The sequence below is a fragment of the Haliaeetus albicilla genome, chromosome 8 (genome assembly GCF_947461875.1).
Source record: "Haliaeetus albicilla chromosome 8, bHalAlb1.1, whole genome shotgun sequence".
Classification (NCBI taxonomy): domain Eukaryota; kingdom Metazoa; phylum Chordata; class Aves; order Accipitriformes; family Accipitridae; genus Haliaeetus; species Haliaeetus albicilla.
The window spans coordinates 38,871,756-38,890,070 of NC_091490.1; the positions used below are offsets into that span (position 1 = coordinate 38,871,756).

General features: G+C 38.3%; 1 protein-coding gene across 2 annotated transcripts in view; it reads right to left on the reverse strand.

Moving 5' to 3' along the window:
• Positions 1-862: 862 nt before the first annotated feature.
• Positions 863-18,315, reverse strand: part of ELAVL1 (ELAV like RNA binding protein 1) — a 40,944-nt gene continuing 23,491 nt past the window's right edge. The window contains exons 3-7 of one of the 2 annotated variants that reach the window (XM_069790017.1): positions 13,262-13,365; positions 12,248-12,401; positions 8,520-8,745; positions 3,758-3,871; positions 863-2,436 (exon numbers count right to left, since the gene is read on the reverse strand). In XM_069790017.1, the coding sequence (XP_069646118.1) occupies positions 2,112-2,436; positions 3,758-3,871; positions 8,520-8,745; positions 12,248-12,401; positions 13,262-13,365 (923 nt within the window). In that variant the 3' untranslated portion in view covers positions 863-2,111. The remainder of the gene's footprint in view (positions 2,437-3,757; positions 3,872-8,519; positions 8,746-12,247; positions 12,402-13,261; positions 13,366-18,315) is intronic. The other variant, XM_069790018.1, reaches the window with a different exon arrangement.

Sequence of the window (18,315 nt, forward strand, 5' to 3'; positions counted from 1 at the left end):
CACTGTTTTACAGACCATTGTGCTTCTCAAAAGATGGTAGAGTGAACAGGACTGACAGGAAAGGAAAGGCTGAAAGTATTAATAGCAAAAATCCCACTTATATTCACTGCACACAAGCTCAAAAAGTGGGAGGCTGCTCAATGTGCCAAGGCCTATCTATATGGCTTTAAGTATGCCATAGGCAGTTCCAGAAATATCAGCAACAGCATTTCCTAGACAGTGCTGAAGGTAATTAATGGAGATGGGCAGCTAGTTCAGCCGCATTTCAGCGGCAGCGTGCAGGGACGCTGATGCAGACTTCTTTAGGCTGTGCAAGACTGCAGATCCTACTGCAGGACAAAGCGCAATGATTCTGAACACAAGGCAAGGTCAGCTAGGGATGGAGTGATAGGAGCAGGCAGCATGGAATGGCGTCTGGAATTTGAAAATAAACTTCGGGACTGGTAGAGGTTCACGCAAAAAAAAGGAGACACTGCAATAAAACTGCCACTGAGCCCATTTTCACATTTGCTCTACCTTCTGGCAACTGAACATAAACACTAGACCTGAAGGTTGCCCATGCCAAGTCTCTAGTCATGCACAGTATCCTTACACAGCCTTTACCTGATAGAGTAATCCTTTTCAGGTTTCCTACCAAAGAACACCTGCAGGGTTACATCAGTCTGTGGCACACAGTTTCTATGTGACATATTTATTGTAGTGCTCTTGTTTCACACCCCTTTTTCTTCTACGCATCTGTCAAAGGAGTAACTTAAAACTCTTAAAGAGGAACTACAGTTCTTTAAAACAACACTCTTTGAAAGCTGGACACTTTGTGCAATACTTAGCAAAAAAATAACAGAAAATAAAAAACAAAACAAAATTTGAGCAAAACAAAATCAAATTTAATGTTCTTAAATGCAAAAGTAAAAACAAACAAAAAACACAAAAAAGCAAAAGAAAATTAACAGAAACAGAACAACTCAAAGTTTCAAGGCAGTCTGCAGAAAACTTGGGGGATTAATCTTTAAATCTACAAATCAAAGGGTTTTTTTGTTAATATCTAACTTGCAAGTAGTAAGTACTTTTCTGCTGAGTGTTCAATAAAGCTAGTTGTCAAAACAAAATCCTATTAAAATAGAAAAAACTAGCACTCATTAGAAGGGATGCGAGAAATACAATGCTCAAATGTTTATAACTGTTTTTTCTTTACAAAATAGAACTACCAAAGGAATTCAAACTATAATGATCTTTGAAAATGAGTAAGTATCTTGCTGCATTATAATGTACCAGTAAGTAGTGCACCATGCATTAAATATTTGGACAGAAGAGATTCAGTTTGATAAAGTAGCAACATATATTCACACTCTCTTTTTGGAGTTTCATTTTGACTCTGAAATCTTCCCAGAGTTTCTTTGAAACTCTTTGGTCCATTCCTATTAGAAAGTGGGCTTTAAAAGTAATGTTTCTAAAACCTTTGAATTTGACAGCTTGGCCACTGCTCGGTGTGCAACTTACCTCATCAATGGTGTTAAAAGTTATGCTGGCATGCTACTACTTACAAGACCTTGACTTTAAAAAGCCTAATCCTCAACTATATATGTAGTAATGAATTTTAATTGATCAAACAATTTACTGTCAACTAAAACATTAGTATTTCTCAACTTTTCTTCCATACTACCAAGTCTGGTGTATATAAGGTCAGGGGAATGGGTAGGAAAAACAACAACATAAAAACAAGAAAATTAATTAATTCAGCCTGATATTTTTCAGAAAATTCCAGTTTTTGCAGACAACATTCCATGGAACAAATGTTAGTCTCATAAGTGAAAGCATGCTTCAATTTTACCACCATCCAGAGGGTCTAGTTAATGCAATCTACTTAAGATTTCAGGGGATTTTTAACATGTTTTAAATGAAATAACTTAAAGGAACTTAAAATTGGTCTAACATTGTGGGATTTCAAACATTTGAACATGTCAGTTGCATCCCAGAATATAAAACCTTTTTCACTTCTCATTTAGACTAAGACAAACACTTGTGAAAATTGGCGCAAAATGAGTTTTACACTAACAAAAATGTTTCAACTTCTGTCACTCAATTATCTATTCCATACAAAAAGCACGAGCAAGTTATTTGTGGGACTTGTTGGTTTTGAAGGAAACCTGTAAGATTTTGTCCCCCAGGCGGTAGCCATTAAGACTTGCTATGGCCATTGCAGCTTCTTCATAGTTTGTCATGGTCACAAAACCAAAACCTTTGCACTTGTTGGTGTTGAAATCTCGAATAACTTTCACATTGGTAACCGCACCAAAGGGGCCAAACATCTGCCAGAGGATTCCCTCATCAGCATCTTGACCAAGGTTGTAGATGAAGATACACCAGCCAGAAGATGCGTTTCCTGGAACATTTACACCAGAAAGCCCACTCATGTGATCTACACCCATAGGAGAGAACCTAGCAAATAAAAAGCACAATATTTCATGTAAAAGTTCAATTCAATTAAGCAAATTAACTTGAATGGGAAGCAACTGAGAATGAATATTTTCTACATGGACATCAAAACCGCCAGAAAAACGTTTCCCCATTCAAATTGACAATAAAATTGACAGCTGCCAGGAAAAAAAAAAAAGTTAAGTATTCCAACTACTTTATCAATAGGGAACTATCCTTAGAAATAGGTAGGCAACAAAACAGTTGCAAGGCAAGATAACGTGATCACCTTCACAAGGGACCTGGATGGATCTTTGAAATTCAGCTAGGCTGTTAAGAATGCTCCGTGGCATCAGTGCAGAATTGCTCGAGTGCGGGTAACAGGCAACACCTCCCTAGAGGCCCCAGCTTGCTTCAAGCCACCCTCAGGCATCTCCCACTTATTTCATTCAAGGAGTTTGCATCTCATATCCTCCTTTTGTTGCCTCTAAAATAGCACGTTGGGAACTCTTAAGTCAAAGGGTTTCTTTGGGTTTTGCTGGGGCAGGGAAGGGAGGGTGTGGTTTGTTTTTTGGAGTAGAGGTTGTGTGCATTAATTTAAATTTCTTTTTTTGTGGAACAGAACAAAACCTACTCCTTTTTCCACCATAAGGCAGCAGGTGCAGGCCAACTCTTCCAGTACAAGCAGGCTACTCAATAAGCTGCAGTCATGCATACTCATAGCTATAAGGCAGCTAAGAAAATATTAGCACTTCCTCAGTCAATTCTCATTAGCTGGGAAGCGCCACATTTCTAGCTACAGAATTTAAATCTCAGGTTTTTATTCTTTAATACCAGTTATGCAGATATTCTAACTGCAGTAGCTTTCAAACATCAAAATAGCAAACCACAGTTAAGTACACTGTTTTACAATTTCAGTATGCATGTATTGTTTTCTTCTTATTAATTTTACACCAACTTCATACTAGGAAAACTTAAAAAATATCGTTCAGTGAAGTCGTAAGTCACCTACTCACTCTTCGTAAACCCTGCCTCCTGCACAGTACCCCAGCAGTATTTATGCATAACAAAAAGGAAAAAACCTCTCCTTTTTATGTCTTGCTTTGTATTATTTTCTTTTGTCCTAGAACCCACATCTCTAATTCCCCTTTATTCTATTTCTGGTCTCCATCCTAGAAATTCAAAGCTTCAAAATATTTTAATGCAATATTACAGTTGCACAGCTAAGCACTCAAAGGTCAGGAAATGTGAAAGTTAAGGTAAAAAAATCCATTTGATCCCTTGTGCTTATGTATTATTTAAAAATGTGAGGTCACGTGATTGTAGAAATATAATTATACTATACCAGGGGTTCCCAAACTGTGGTGTACCACTGGTGATATGCAAACCACTTAAAAGCGGTACACGTGCTGCTCTCTGCCAAGAACATGGCGGTGGCAGTTCCTGATTCTCTGCTGACCTGGAGAAAACAGGGAATGGATGTCTGGGCAGTGAACACTGCATTAAGTGCCAAACACTTCCCCACTGACTTTTTCTTGCCCTGCATAAAGATAAGAGCTGCTGCTGTCTTTATATAGAAGGGAGGGCTCAAGGCAATGTGTATCAGAAGGAAGGGGAGCAGAGCTGCAGCAGCACACACATACACACAGGGAAGTCAGCTCATGTTCAGTGTGGCACTTTGGTTGATGCACTCATACAAGAGAATCACTCAGTCACCATCTCCCCCACCCCGGGCTCTCTGTTGCTCAGAGAGCTCATTTCCTCGGTCACCTGAGCTATTAGACCCTCCTGCACCCAGAGATGGGGGAGTCTTGGTGGTACAGACCCCTTCCCCTCCATCACATCCTAGCTGCTGCTGATGGCCTGGAGGCAGCCAGAGCTGACCTGGCTCAGCCAGGCTGCAGACCAGCTGGCTACCTGATGCTGGTGTTTCTAGAGCACAGTGTGGACACACCTGAGCTCAGGCTGCACATACTCACTGCCGCTGCCACTGTTGGCCAGCCCCAAGCAAATCCAAGTTTGGGAATCCTTGTACTACAGTAAAACTGAAAAAGCAGTTAAGAGTATCAGAATGTGAATGAGACACACCAATTCGTGTGATCTGATGATTATGTGACAGATCTACTACTTATTTTGCTTTTATATAAAAATGTTCCTGTGTTTGCATGCTTTATACACTTACTTTTTCTGACAGACACCTCCAGCTCTGCAGCTTCTTTCCGTTTGAGTAATGATCTGGTAGGATGTATTTATCTTAATATCTGGAAAGTTTTCATCTCAACAGATCACCAGTCTGGGGTTCCTGCTCACATGTATGGGGAGCAGAAAATCACTAAGCTCAGAATTGCATGATGTTGGTTCCAGCAGTCAGTGCAGCTCTGAACCTGCTTGCTATAAAGCCTCAGGCTCTGCCCATAAGCCCAAATCAACAGTACATCAAGGATTGAAAACACTTGTAGAAGAGCATCTGGGGGTTGAACACAGGAAGACAACAAATCTAGATGCATATTACAGGCAAAATTAATTTAAAATATTAAGTACCTCTGTTCTCTGGATACACTAATTTTCAAACAGATTCTCCTCTCTTCCTGCTTTGACTCACAAAAATGCTACAGGTTTATTAAAAAAAAAAAAGGGGGGGTAAAAACACCCCTAAAAGACTTGAAAAGTCATTTCAAAAAAACAACCATAGGAAATACCACCTTACTCAGATCCAATGAGATTCTAAAATGAAGCTATACTTTACAAGTTCACATGAAAAAGAAACCTTTCACAAAAGGTTTCTGCTTAGAAAGCAACCATCAAAAAAGAAATGTGCAGAAGTGACAGTAAACATGGTATAGGGTTGGACTTATGTGGAAGGCTATATTTATGTTTAGATTTGCTTCTATCTGGAAGTATCTGACACAAGTGAGAGCACTCGTGATGAGTAGAGCAGGCTCCTACTGCGATTTAGCTCATCCGACAAACCTCTATGCTTAACCTGGACTGAAGGCCTGCCCAAGAGGGACACAAGACCTGGTTAGCTTGGGCTAACAGCCTGTACATAACCAGGCACAGAGTAGCTGACACTTAATACCTCTTTGTCCTACAGGAAAAGATTTTTTTGACCACACAAAGTTAAGAAAAGTCTTAGGTATACTTACTAAGGATGTTTAAAAGACTGTCTGATTTGGGCAAACAACACTAAAGCCTACAGTGATCCAAGATGTTTCGGGGAAATGTTTTAAAAAATTCCATTAATATTGTAATTTGAATTATCTCAGTCTCATCATACTTGCTGCTGGTGTCCTCATTTTTGTTGTATTTATTTTTATACTGTCTCCTCCACGTTGCTTTTTCAATCCTCCCTAAGCACCTGTAGATGATGTTATCTATGGATAGTTCTTTGAAGTCATGCTAACCTCAAAACTCCAACACCTTGTGACCCTTGCCCCAGGCATTTTATCTGTCCTCCAAACACAATCCCATGCCACAATGTCATTCCTTCTGGATGGAGAGGGAGCACTTTGGACCATGTCTCAGAATTAGCAGGCCAACTCAGCACTCCAGTGGGACAAGGCATTAAGACCAGTTCCTGATGTGAGCCACAAATACCACAGGAACTACAAAGGATTAACAGAACATTAAACAAAGAGTCTGAGTGGTATCTGTAGGAAATCAATAATTACAAATTAGAGATACTAACGGCTTAATCCTGGATTTACAGGGATATGCTGGAACGAGATGAAGTGTAATCAGAATGTCAGTTTAAGAATTCAACCTCCATGTAGCAGAGACCACAATTGTAATTTATACAGACTGTGAGCTCTTTGGAAGCAGCTTATCCTTTCATCATGTTTTGTTCACTACACAAAACAAACAAGACTCAGTCCAAGCTAAGGTTCCTAATCTCTGCCACAGTATGAATAAATATAACTCATCAAGTTCAGCATCCTTTAAGGAAGACTCACTAGAAAAACTCGCAGTTAACACCAAAGGTGGGAAGAAAATAAGGGCTGTGAGATGGTCTGTGTGTTATGCATATGTGTACATACAAGCATGCGTGCACATGTGATTGAGGGAAGGAAGTTTTATAATAAGTGTTTAATAATTGTTAAAGTTCTTGCAAGTCTGTGACAAGACACAAGAGAGATGGAGAGTTCTTGTCTTTAAGTTCACTGGTGAATCTTGTCTCCACAGCGTATTCATAACAGCATGGCTTAACCCAGAATTGCTCTATTACTACCTCTGCCAATCTGTAGTACCTAAAAACCTTCAGCTCTTTCTCTATCAGCAAGCCTATAACTACGAGCAGAAGTTGGCCAAAATATGTTGACAAATGAGCACTGGGCAGACAACTTGAGTGGACATAGTTACCACAAAAGCAGGAATGGAAGAGAAAGAGACAGAACATTTTCTTTTATCTTATCCCAACTTGTGAAAACCCATGCCTGTAGAAACATAGGAAATGCACACAAATAACATTAATGCTGCTCTTAATGGTACAATAAAAGAACAATGAACAACCTGGTCATTAAAATTTAGTTCCTCCTGCAACTATTAACATAAATACATTAATCATTTTTACTGTTACTGAGTGATCATTACAGGACAGAATTAAAGTTATTTGGTATCTTAATTATTGATGTGAATATTATCTGTGCTGCTTATTCTGATGCATCTTAATTCTGTTATAAATTCTAAGGGAAGAATGATGATGAAAATGTCTGATTGCATTAAGAATGAAAACATGAGCCATAAGCCTCAAGATTTTACTAGGACCCGGACACACTGAAGCCCTGGCTGACACAAAAGACAGATGTGTAAGTTTTTTAATAGTTCACCTAACTGCCAGCAATGTAGAATTTCATTCCTTGGTGTGGCTTAGAAGGTTTGGGTGCAGAGATCTGGATGAGTGCTTCAGGAAGATGAAATCTTGTTTGAGGAGCTGCCTGCATTAAACTTGCCTGGGCTACAGCTGAAGAGAATCAGAGAACGATTAAGGTTGGTAGGGACCTCTGGAAATCCTCTAGTAGAACTCCCCACTCAAAGCAGGGGCACCTAGAACAGATTGCTCAGGCTCCTTTCAGCCAGGTTTTGAGCATCTCCAAGGATGGACACTCCACAGTCTCTTTGGGCAGGCAACCTGTTCAATCACCCTTAGTGTAAAACAGCAGATGACTACAAAGTACTAATTCTCATTTGAGACACATTACACCTAGCTGTTCTTAAAATGCTAAACTAAAGCATTATGGAAAGGTCATAGCAATACTGGAACAGTAGCACTGCAAAAAGCTACGAGGTTTTAGTCCAATTTTACTGGCTAATTGTATACCTCAGAGGAGAAAAAGTAAATTCTCAACAGGGAAACACTACTTAAACTCTCATGAACACATTTCACAACAAACCCACTTATCTGCAAGACAAGTAAATATAATGCATTTGCCAGAGCACAGCCCAACTATCAACACCCTCCTTTAAGCAACTAAGGCAATTCAAATTCAATTAATACTCAAAGCAAGCAAGCCAATTCTCAAAGGCAAAATACATAATATCTTCCACACTTCTGGAAGCAGACAATATGTCGCAATTACTCAGTAATCTTACTGAACTTGTGAGGACTCAAGAAAAGACAGAACACTGCACAGCTCAGGATGTAGGCAGAAATCCCACAGAATCTCTTAATCAGAAATAAGGTTTTCTTATTTTACTGTGACACCTCCCTGCTGGAACCAATGGTTCAGAGCTTTAATTAAGTTGCCAAATGATATCTGCATTCAGATACATGGACTGCAGAATGGGGATCTGTTGAGACAGGCATCTACCAATACCCATCTGGAATCTGCTACTTTCTATCATCTCACTACACCCTCAATTGTAGAAATAGACACCGTAGTGTACGTACCTTTACATAATTAACTTATATATAAATTTTACAAGATTTACTTTAATCACATTTTAATTCAACAATTTATTTACATAACAGTGGAGGACATATAGTGCACTAGGTATTCATTCACACATGCTGCAATGAAGGTATTACTGCACACCTGCAAGAGTATAGTTTCCCAGACGGACACGGGAATAGTAGGACAGCCTTAAATGCATTATTCTTCCTAACCTACCTGAATCTTTGCGCCTGGTGATGCACTGGCCCTCCAAACCGTCTAGCTGGTGAATGACACAGCTGCGATAACAGTGCCACATTTTTGTTCTGGTTAGGATTGGCTGCAAACTTCACTGTAATGGGTTCGGAGGAACCTGGGGGTTTGTGACCATTGAAATTTGTAATTGCCTCTTCTGCTTCTGACCTTTTGTCAAACCGGATAAATGCGACCCCTCTGGACAAACCTTTTAACCAAACCAATAAAAAAAAATAAAAAAAAAAATTGAAGTTCAGGATAAACTCAAAATAACTTTGAAAGCAAAAAACGAAAAAGTTAAATATTTCTATGGTCACAGCTTTCAAGTTCTCTACATTTACTAATGTTTCTTCAGCAGCTAGAGGATAAAAGTACAAAATTAAGAAACAAAAGACAAATTAACACATTCATTTCAGCTATAACAACCACGGTGACTAAAACACTTTAAAAAAAAAAATCCAGTGTGGTAGAATATCATGAAATCCATCACCAGCTGACATTTCCATTAACAAAAAAAACCTCCCAACATTTTAAATAAATTCCACCAAAAAAAAAGAAAAAAGAATTAATTCCAGTTGGTTAAAAACAAACACAACCCCTTAGCTTTAGTTACTTTACCACTAAAAAGCATCTGCAAACACAAAATTGACACTGATTTTTGCAAATGTTTTCAGTTTTCCACACTGAAAACACACTCTGGTTCGTAGATAAGGGCACAAAGTTCTAACCTTGGTAATTAAGAGATCACAATTTCATCTATTTCACATCCATTATTTCTAGCTGTCACATACCTTATTTTTAATTCATTAAAAACTGATTAAGAGTAACCTCTTGGTAACTGTACTGAAACAATTATACTGCTGTTAAACATTTGCATATTTTTTTTTCTAGTTCAAGACCCCAGCTGCTGGATGCTGTTATCCTTCTGACCAAGGTAAAAGTTATGCCTTATGAGATCTCTTCCCCGCCACCTCCTCCCCCCACTTCTCATCTGTGACTTGACCAGAGTCTGGAAATACTGTTTATCATAGTGAAGCTAAAGGAGTACATCTTGTTCAAATTTCATTCCAAAGCAGATGTTATGGCTAGACTAATTTGGTTAGACTAATTCTAGGACTTTACCAGCTCTGTTTCAGAAAGGGCCATATCAAATACTTTCATGTTGTCTCTACACCTACACAGGGCAATCTCCAAAGGCAGTTTCAGAAGTTAAGCTATCATAAATCACCAAATTGTTTATAACAATTGAACATTACTTCCTGTGTTTCACAGAAGGAAATGCAGCATGACAAAACCCTGGGCACGTAGCAAGCAAGCAAAAGGGAATCCAACCCCTACAACTACCTATAGAATGGTATCTACGAAAGGCATACTTTCATTTGGGGCACTGGGAGAACTTCCATAAATAACAACTCATCTTGTTTACTGCATGTTAAGTATGCAAAGTCACACAGAGAAAGCTTATTTCCCAAGTCACTGCACTTTTTGAAGAAAAGAACTGCAGAACAACAGCAGCAGATGGCTAGCACCAACTGTGCAGCTGGTGTTCCTAGAGTGATCTGGAAAGGAGTCATCCTGTGAAGATGTTATTCCATTTTTTGATTTCTTTCTGGTTACTTCCAAAACAGGAGGCTGGACCAGATCAACTCATCAAATTAGAGCCAACAGCACTATATGCTCCACTACCACTGAGATTAGCCTTTCTGTCCCAGGAGAAAGCATACGCCCTACCCTGGAAAGGCACAGAACAGCAGCATCGCCCAGAAGTCAGCAAGGACTATCCCAGAGCCCAACATGCTGTTACTTCTCCACTTCCATGCTGTTCATCTTAGTACTTCTCACTTGCTCTATCATAGCATTCATTTAAAAATATAAATGCCGTAGAAAGCATATTTTTAAACAGATTTAATTCTCAAAAGCTCAAAAGTTGTTCTCAGAGAACAACCTCTGCTGAGAAGGTATGCCTAAAAGTACAAATTAAAATTTGTCCTAACTGCAACTGGATCAAGATGTAAAACACAGGTTTTGAAGCCAAGGCACAGCTACATTCTTGGGGCGAAAGGAAACCTAGGCTACGCATGCATTCAACTTTATAACGTAAACAGAATACATTCTTCAAGCAATACATTAGTAAGGTTATTTGAAAGCAAGCCGTATATTCTGAGCTGACACTGAATTAGACAGCATCATGCCTCACCACACTCAATGAAAACTATATTATTCCTGGTGAGACTTTAGTTGTATGACTTCTGTCACCTCATTTTATAGCTCTGTCAAAGACAGATGCTAATTATCCAGACTCCACTGGCAGCCAGAGAAGAATGACTATTTTGGACACTTGTATTAATAGGTTTTATGTGCTCTAGAAGTCTTTTTCTTGATTCTACCTATAGCTGTCACCTAGATAACTAGCTCTAGAGACAGAACCATACAGATATCAAAGTTGGACAAAATTAATCCTTCTCTCTAGGAAAGGAAGGATAGGATTTTCCTCGCTCAACACTGGAGTGTCTACAATGTCAGTATCCAGATCTCATCTAGTCACTGCCAATTTCTCTTACACAATCACATTTACAGTGCGGTCTGACCAAATCGTAACACTTAAAAGCAGATGCCTATGCAAGGAGCTAGCTCTGATGGATACTTTACATTGTAGACTTTAGCATTTAGTCAGATTAATCCCTCTAAATTAGAGGAGATTCCTCACAGAGCATGAAAGTTGCTGCTTAACTACTGTGTATAAATGTACATACTACCTGATATAAATGTTAAGTTGGAATTGCTAGAATTAGAACATCTTCTATTCTAATATAGCACATGCATAATCAATGAAAAAGTGTATTTGTAACAGTTCTCTTCAAATTCATACATGACATATGGGCTATTGGAAAAAACCACAGTACACCTAAGGTTACAGCATAAGCCATACTCTTCAGTTATACAGTCTGAAAGAATTAAATAAGAAATTAAAACTCTGTGAAAACACATTGTAACACAAAGTCAGAATTAACATGATAAAGGAAATCCTTAACTTTGGTCTCTCCTGAGCTGAGTGCTTAACTAAGCAACTTCTCCCTTTTCCTTCCCCGTCTCTTTTTTTTTTTTTTAATAAACAAAATACATTCAGAAAATTTAAGAGGGTAGTACTAAGTGTATTAAGCTCATTCTTTTGGTTAGCAGTAACCACAGAGGACTGTAAAACACCTCAAATGTTTTAAAATACAAGAAAATTGTGAGAGAGTTCCAAGTTGGTATAAAAGACAAAACACATTATTGTTTTGCTTTTTAATATATAATGATGGCCTGGAATTTACCTGGGGATAATAGTTGCATATGTGTAAAGTAAAGGTAACATTAGCACTCCGGATTACAAACATTGCCCAGAAGCACAGTGTGCTACAGTAATATCAAGTGTCACAGCAAGAGAGTAGTTTTGGCAAATCAGCAGCTCAGCCTGGTAAAACTGACAATAACACCATAAAATATGATACGATGTTTAGATTGTAAGCTAGCAAAAGGAGGCAGTATAAGCCATTCTGTGTTTTAAAAAAAATCATTGGAAAAGGATATCCCATTAAAATTATATCAGTGGTTGACATCGGACATCATGGTTAGTTTGTGAAAGTCTAACTCAGTTTAGGAACCGCCCGTCTCAGAAAAACATCAAACATGCCATTACAGTTTTATGAAGCTAATACAACAGAACTCACCTGTAGTTTGATCCACAAGCACACGTGAGTTGATGATGCGTCCAAAACGTGAAAACATATCTTCTACATCTTTTTGTGTCATTGACCTTGGTAGTCCACTAATATATAAATTAGCATCCTTGATAACTTCAGAACTTGGACGAGCATAGGAAACCTTTAAAAAGAAAAAAAAAGTATGTTCAGGGTGTAAATAGGAAAGAGTGATTTATTTTATCATGAGTCACTTTAATTTATGCCCCATTAAACAATGCAGGCATTTTTTTATTGGCCTTCAAAAAAGCAAACAGGGAGAAGGTAGGGGAAAATTGCCAGAACAAAAAGAGAAAAGTCATGTTCCTACGTAACTCCATTCAGTTTGGGCTTATCCAACAAAGAATATAGTGGCATTGCTATAAAGAGAGAGCAGTAGACTAATACTGATGCTTCCAACAAACTTATTTGCTACATTGAAGAATCCTTGTCTGAAGTTCTGACTCAGATACTGGACCTGTCAGTAACCACAGATCACTCCAAGAACTTGTGCTATCAGTATGTTTTTTTTAAAGCCTCATAAAAAGATTTTACCAGTTGGAGTGCAGTCTTAATTTCTTAATATCTTAATTTCTTAAAATTAAAATATCTTAATTTCTGCTACTAGAGAAAGGTACAAATAACACCTAAGCAGGTGTTATTTCCTACACGTATAGTACTAGCTGTTATTTTGGAGAAGGAGTGCATACGCATTAACACACCTGATGATCTCTATTTTAAATTCCCGAGATGTATGTGAGTTCAAAAGCCTGGCAACAATTTGGAATGATCCCACCTACTGCTGTAAAAATGGTGGGAATGAAAAGAAGGGAATCTTTTAATACACAGCTGTTACAAAACCCAAGAGGCTTAACAGCTCACTTCACTACTCTTCTCCCAGATTCTACCTTTCTTGCAGGTGGAGAGCACACAAGCCTTACCATCAGAATGAAGTTCATTAGAATGCCATTTTCATAGAAGACTGAAAAAATCTAGACATCCTACCTTGATAGTTTTTGACTGAAGTCTGAGGCCATTCAGTGTGTTTATTGCTCTTTCAGCATCTTTTGCAGTAACATAGTTCACAAAGCCATAGCCTAAGCTGTGTCCTACGTGGAAGAACATTTTTTAAATTAATCCTAACAAAAGAAAGTTATCACCATCAAAATTAAAGGAAATACAAATGAGAAAAAGTGAACTCAACATAAACATAATCCACACAGCAAATATTTAAATAAGCCAAAGAAGTTTCTCAAGACTGGCATACATCATAAGTAGTAACTCAAAGCTCTTTCATTTGCCACTTTGGAGATCTCTCAATCTTCAAGGACAGCGTGCATCAGACAGCTGCAGATGATTCATGAACGGTAAGAAATTCAAGACTAAAATACCGGCTCTGAACAGTCTTGTAAACTTAATGGGGGTGGAACAAAGGCAAGAATTTAACAAAGTTCATTAGTACAAACTCTTGTAGGTAAAGAGCAGAAAGTGAGAAAGTGTCAACGGATGAACTGCTAGGTAAGAAATCATCAGGCTACTCATTTCTGTGTAGCTATTCCAACCTTCACTCCTGGAGGCAAGGGGAAAAAGAAGTTTTTAATCCTTCATACATTCATATAGCTAATGAATAGTAAGTCTCCCAAACACAGGATGAAACTGAAGAGTGAAAAATTATCTTTAATGCAGACAATTCATGTACTATTACTTTATATAAGTTCACTCTTAACTCTTACAAGAGGAATTTGATAATAATACAACTCTTTAAAATTTAAGGCAAAGGATATTTATTTGGATACTTATTTGTTCTACTTCTATCTCCAACCTCCACTATCAATTATAACAGTACATACTAAGATCATTTCAGGTGGCAATTTCCCAACAATTAGAGGCTCATATCACTGTAGACCTAAAAATAACTAAAATACTTCGACTGTCTCAGTGCAGTAAAGCAACTCCCATTCAATAAAAAAATAACACCTTTTCAGACAAGTTCTCTTGTCTCAGCCAGATTTGTGGGATTTTCTAAAGAGAACTGTAAGCACGCATAGGAGAATGTGCTATTTGACTTTAACAATATACTATTTTTAAGCTATTACTAAGCTCCTTTGTTAGGCTTGAGAACACTAGAAGACACGGCTAATCGTTATAGCACAGGATTATCTTCTGAAATATAGACCTTTTTTAAAAGTCACCCAGTGTGGCTCTGCAATAGTCTGAGCTGGCAAATAAGTTTTCTTATGCTTTCCAGACATTTCAGATCACCAAATACACACCCCCTTAAAAAAAAAAAAAGTCAAATGATGATTATCCTAGCACAAAATGTCAGAGAAACTGAAGAAAAGGACTGTAACAGACACTGTAGATTAACTCCATCTACTGAAAAAAGAATCACCAGTGTACTAAAGGCATTGAGACCTATGAGTTTAAGAGCCACAAGGGATGGAAGGAAGCTCCAAATAACCCTCAGAGTGTTTTTACTAACAGCATACATGACAGATTGACTGCAGAAAAACTGCAACAGCACAACTCCCTGGCACATCCTCTGCATTTGTCTGCTTTGTTGTGAAATGTAATAGACTGGTAACTCATCTAAACCCAAATAATGTCATTGCCTGTTTCCTAATACGCTCCTTGTATAAACAGTCCCAGTTCATTTTTACTGTCTGCTAAAGGTCTTAAATAAGCCAGATCCCCTTTGTGTTCAACCCTCATACAGGAACAATATCCTGTTCTCTTACAGGCCTAGTGTTAACACATCTCCACTAGCACAGATCAAAATCTCACGACGCCAGACGCTTCTGCACAATTGTAACAGCAAATTATTTTTTGATAGCCAAGTAGAATTTAACTCTACATAGGAAACAAATGCAATAAAAGCAAGATCTTAAACCCCAGCTTCTGCACCTTTATCCTTTAAAGATCTACAGATAACATTGATCAGGATTTTGCAGACATATCTTATATGTACCTACAGCATGATTTTTGTTGATATCTTTATAACATTAATTTTCTGTTTTATTAGTCAGAGATGGTCAATCATTTAGATCAAATCTGGTTAGTCCACAATCACTTACCTACAGAGATTCTTTTCCCCTGATTAAGAAAATGAGTAAGTTAACAGTTAGAAAGATGTTTAGCACCTGGACCCTGGCTTATTTCTCCAGAATCTGACCAAGAAAACAAAGATAAGAGGGAAGAAATACCACACAGACAGTAGGCAATGACTTTTTCCATCTTAAGGAAGTATCTGACACCCCTCACAGGTACAGCATGCCAGCATCTGCTCTGAAGGCTCAGAGTACCAGCTGCTTTACAGTATTTTCAGTCTGCCATGAAAGCCACATAAACATGAATATTCCAGCAAACTACTGACCAGGTTGTAATAAAGTTTACAGAAATAGGCCCCTAAAAACCAGGGAAACAGACTCCAACAAGACTAATCCCTCCAAGTTTGAACCACTGAGCCCTAGCAGTCATGGCTGTCACTCCCTGGGTGGACGCTCCACTGGGAAGGAGGTGACTATATTCTCCTGTCAGGGGAAGAGCAGGATTCCACACCATATAAATTCATTAAACTATCTTCAGTACTCCGAGTCATGGAAATCAGGGGCTCAGCCTATGAGCAGTGTGAGTGAGTATCCCTCCCTATTTTCTTGCAACAAGCTCCAGAGAACACAGTAGGTATGGAACCATTACTTATCCAGCAGCTTTCTTGCAAAGCGTCAGACAGGTTATATGTTTATGCACTGTTCAAGATCAGTGACAAGGAAGATTAAGTTACCTATATACAGGACAAAACGAAAACTAAGTAACAGGACTCAGGGACACCAAAAGGGCCTACATGATCTAGGTCCAGTCCCTGTAATCACAAACTGTACATATTCCCTTTCCCTAAAATGTAAGCAAGCTTCACATTAAAAGCAGTTAGGTTTTTGTCCCAGGCACTCTGATTGAAAGCATGTTCTACAAACCCGCTCCAATACTCTGTTTTTCTAAATGCAGGACTTCATGCTTTGTATCCCCTTGTTCTTACGCAAATACTGTCCTTGAGCTTACACACGCTTACCCTTCAAAGTGTTCCCCAAAGTACACACAAGCAGTAACCATATCCCCTTGGCCTTCTTTACTGTTTTCATCTGAGCAAAATTCTGCACCTTTTCCACTTCTAATTTTATACAGGTTGCTCAATGACTATTCCTTATCAAAGAGTTTGAACACCCTGGGAAAAGAGAAAACAGGAACATAATGGGGTTTACAGAACCATACACAGATTTAAAAAAGGGCCTGAAAAGTCACAGGATTACAACAGTTACCAGACTTTCTCATATTTGCTGTAGGCATTTGACAGTAAAGTTGTACTAAAACCCAGAAATTAGAGTTCTGTTAACTTTTACCTGCCACTAGATCATAAAATATCAATTACCTATCTTTTTCTCCAAAAAAAAAAATAGAATACAGACCTTCCCACTTAAGTCTGTATTTATCAACTTTAAATTACATCAGTGTAACATGACTTTACAGTGCTTAAGTGCTAAAAAAAAGCTAACCCACACAAAACTGACAACATATTAACTTATCTTGCTCTAAATACTTAATACCATCACTCTCAGCCTTCTCCTGCTGTTCAGTTACTAGTTCCCATCTCCTAACAGGCCAGGATATCTAACACACAACAGTCCCATCACTGCAAGATGCATGTTCCACTGTTCCCCTGACTGATCGTTCTTCACGAATGCTCTCTGCTTCACATTTTACTCCCTATTCCCTCCTCCTAAACAGTAAAAACTACCTTCCTCTTAGGGCATGCTAGAAAATATAAGGAATTGGCAATTACACAGCATTATGATTTATGTCAAGTGTTTATCCCAGGCAAGAAGACAAGTTATTTGCTTTATCATGTTATTAAAGAGCCTGCTAGAAACCTATTGTGTAGACGAAGGCAGTACTGTAACAGTTTTCAAACTATTTCAGTGGATAGTAAACTAACCTTTAAAAAAAAACTTTTAAAAAGTTTGCATGTACATAAATGCAAATGTACTCAAGAGACAAAGATTAAAAAAAAACAAGTAGGTCCTTATCTGGATGAATAATTAACAAAGTGACCATAAAACCTAGTTTTAAGCAAACTACTATACTCCTTCAGCAGAAAGAATCTAGTTTTGTTTCCATGATAAAAAGCTCTTTCATGAAAGAGGGCACTAATTTTCTTTCTGTGCATCACTTGGTTTTCTGTCCATGTCCTTGCTTCCTTTCCAAGCTCCCTGAGATGCACTGCTTCAGTTACTAGCTCGTTTCTTATTCCCCTCCAGCTACTGACTGACGACTCCAGTTTCACTGAGGAGTCTAATATGAGACCAGAATTAGTACTTACTTTCCACTTCACTACAGACTAGTTGCCCTCTCTGAAAGCAGATTCTCCCTGTCCTATCCTTCTCAAGAAAACCTAAATTTAAACCTGGCTCCTGTTATACCAGAGCACCTCAGTATGAAGGCATTTTAGTTTAGAATTTTTTTTTCCCCCCTGAACTGGGAAACAGTGTTTTGAGATTAAATTAAAAAAGCCCAAGTAAATAACACAGAAGGATGGAACAGATCTCCCCAAACATCACTCCGAGGAAGATGTGGCGTCTTGGAAAGAGAGGCAAGTTTGGTTTTTTGGCTTTTTTGGCTTTACAAAATGTGCTGTGAGTGATAACCAGATAGCTTAAATATGTATGAATGCATCAAGAAGTACCACGTCCAAATACCAGACATCAATGTGCTGAAAAAGCAGAATTCAAAGCAATGACTCTGTAGTTTCAGAGGATGAGAACAGATTAAAAGTGCTCAGATGTGCTTTGCGTGGGCTTTCTTTAGTACAGTTACACTATTGTATAGCTGGGGATACATAACCACATCAACTCTGAGAAAAATGCAAGCACCCTTGCATCAAACTTCCAAAAAAAGGGTTATGCAAATGCTGAAGTGCAGCAAGGTAGGATTGGCAGAACAAGTGATAAAGAGGCTATATTCTAACCCCCTGCGACGAGTCAACACTATGCATACAGCATCTTTTGTCT